Here is a 2,547-nt window from a genome sequence, read left to right as displayed (position 1 = left end):
ATGAACACTTCTAACGCCATCACCGGCAGCCGCCTCATCGCCTTCACCACGCCGGAAAACTACGCCGGCCGTCTCTCCCACCGCATTCACCTCAAGGGTTGGACCCCACTCTGGTGCCCCACCATCGCCGTCGAACCCACCACCCAAACCAAATCATCTCTTCTCCATTACCTCTCACCTCCAAACCCCCTCCTCGATCAATTCTCCGCCCTCGCCTTCACCTCACGATCAGGAATCTCAGCTTTCTCCGACGCCTTGTTGGAGCTCAACTCGCCGCCGTTATCCCCTTCCGGTGAACCCTTCACAATTTCAGCTCTCGGAAAAGACGCCGATCTCATCGATAACTCGTTTATCGGTAGAATCTGTGACAACAGTCGGAGAATCAAGCTTTTGGTTCCTGAAATTGCAACTCCGGCGGGTCTGGCGAGGGCGCTGGGGTTGGGGCGTGGCCGGAAAGTGCTATGTCCGGTGCCATTGGTGGTGGGGTTGGAAGAACCACGAGTCGTCCCTGATTTCTTACGGGATTTGGTTTCAAAGGGATGGGTGGCGGTGAGGGTGAACGCCTACGAGACACGGTGGATGGGAGCGGTGTGTGCGGCGGCGCTGTTGAGAAAAGATGGTTCGCCGGCGGTGGATGCGATTGTGTTTACAAGTACAGGGGAAGTGGAAGGGATGTTGAAGAGTTTGAGAGTGATGGGTTTGGATTGGGAAACTGTGAGGAGGGAGAATCCGGCGATGGTGGTGGCGGCGCATGGGCCGGTGACGGCGGCCGGAGCGGAGAGTTTAGGGGTGGGTGTGGACGTGGTGAGTAGCAGGTTTAGTAGCTTCGATGGTGTTGTAGATGCTCTTGCTTTGTTAATGGATGATTAAGCTCATTTTTTAACAACTTCTAAATTGGCATCTTTTTCTCTCATTATCTACACTATCTTATAAAACAAAAGTTAACAAAAAGTCTTAAAATACTAAAGGGCAAATTGCATGAAAAAGTAACTTACTTTAACTTGATTCCTATTTTGGGTAACGTACTTTCAAAACTTTCATTTTGGTACCTATTGATAGAGCAAATTGCATGAAAAAGTAACATACTTTAACTTGATTCCTATTTTGGGTAACGTACTTTCAAAACTTTCATTTTGGTACCTATTGATAGAGCAAATTGCATGAAAAAGTAACGTACTNCCTATTGATAGAGCAAATTGCATGAAAAAGTAACGTACTTTAACTTGATTCCTATTTTGGGTAACGTACTTTCAAAACTTTCATTTTGGTACCTAAGATGTAAAGTTTTAAACATTTAAGTACTCGGGTAACTGGTTGAAATATTAACCGATTATCATGTTGATATGGCGAGTGATGTGGTATCAAACTCGGTATTATTTGCTGACGTGGTCAGTGACGTGGATTCTTTAAAATCTAAAATTAATCTTTTTTTAGTCTAAAATTAGTCTTTCCGGGTTACCCGGGTACTTAAATGTTTACAACTTTACATCTTAGGTACCAAAATGAAAGTTTTGAAAGTACGTTACCCAAAATAGGAATCAAGTTAAAGTACGCTTATTTTTTCATGCAATTTGCCCAATACTAAATGAGGAAGATATCTTTTATATCACTTTTTCACCTCTTCATCTCCTCACATACACTCACCCCCTCACATACACTCATCCCCTCACAACCCTATTTTTTTAAATTTACACTTTATACCCCTATAATTAATTAATTAATTTATTTTACAATCTTTACTTTTAAATGTTTCATTTTAAACATTTATCAAATTAACATACATTTTTAACAAGTTACACAATTATAATCATCTCGTTAATACCTTCGAAATGAGTCCAATATTGAATAGTTTTTGACTTAATTATATTATTATATATACTGTGAAAAATATTTTTAATATTTACGATTTATACTTTTATAGTTATTTATTTATATATATACTATATATTTTGGGGTTAGGCTGTCCAAATTGTACTGTATAATATGTTCTGAATTAATATGTTCTTGGGTTTTTTTTTGAAATATATATATACATGTATTAATTCAACCTTAATCTGAGTTTCTGAACAAGAAAAAGAGTAAGCAGTTGAAATTTCATTATAAAACTCATCTTTTTTGGTCTTTTCATGGCTTATGATCTGTCAAATTTTTAGTTTTCTTTATTGGTTTTGAATGTTTATCTTAAAACTCAAGTTTTTTGGTTCTTTGCTCTTGGTGTAAATCGAACACATTTGTGGAGTCGTTTAAATATGTTTGGATTTTAAATATATTGGATTTTAAACTGTCATACAATTTTTTTCATCGATAGTCTGTAATTAAAACCATAACTCTTATTTATTCAAATTGTATTAATATGTAAATATCAAGTGTAATATATATCATCGTTAAATCTTATCTTATAAAACCAGTGGAACTTCAAAATCGTTAAAATTTATGGCTCCCGCCGCATTGCGCAGATACACAACTAGTTTACATGAAAATCAGGTTAAATTAAACATTAAAAATGCGTATTATATATTTACATATGTAAAAACAAACAAACAAACA

General features: G+C 37.2%; 1 protein-coding gene across 1 annotated transcript; it reads left to right on the top strand.

Moving 5' to 3' along the window:
• LOC112515167 lies at nucleotides 1-870 on the top strand. The gene has a single exon (XM_025121844.1). It carries the CDS (start codon nucleotides 1-3, stop codon nucleotides 868-870), a length of 870 nt encoding a protein of 289 aa, XP_024977612.1.
• The last annotated feature ends 1,677 nt before the right edge of the window (nucleotides 871-2,547 follow it).

The sequence above is a fragment of the Cynara cardunculus genome (assembly GCF_001531365.2).
Source record: "Cynara cardunculus var. scolymus isolate 2C chromosome LG 7, CcrdV1, whole genome shotgun sequence".
Lineage (NCBI taxonomy): Eukaryota > Viridiplantae > Streptophyta > Magnoliopsida > Asterales > Asteraceae > Cynara > Cynara cardunculus.
This window is presented reverse-complemented; position numbering and strand designations above follow the sequence as displayed.

Excerpts from the sequence above, each read along its gene's own strand:
- LOC112515167 (XM_025121844.1), top strand. The coding sequence starts at position 1 with ATGAACACTTCTAACGCCATCACCGGCAGCCGCCTCATCGCCTTCACC.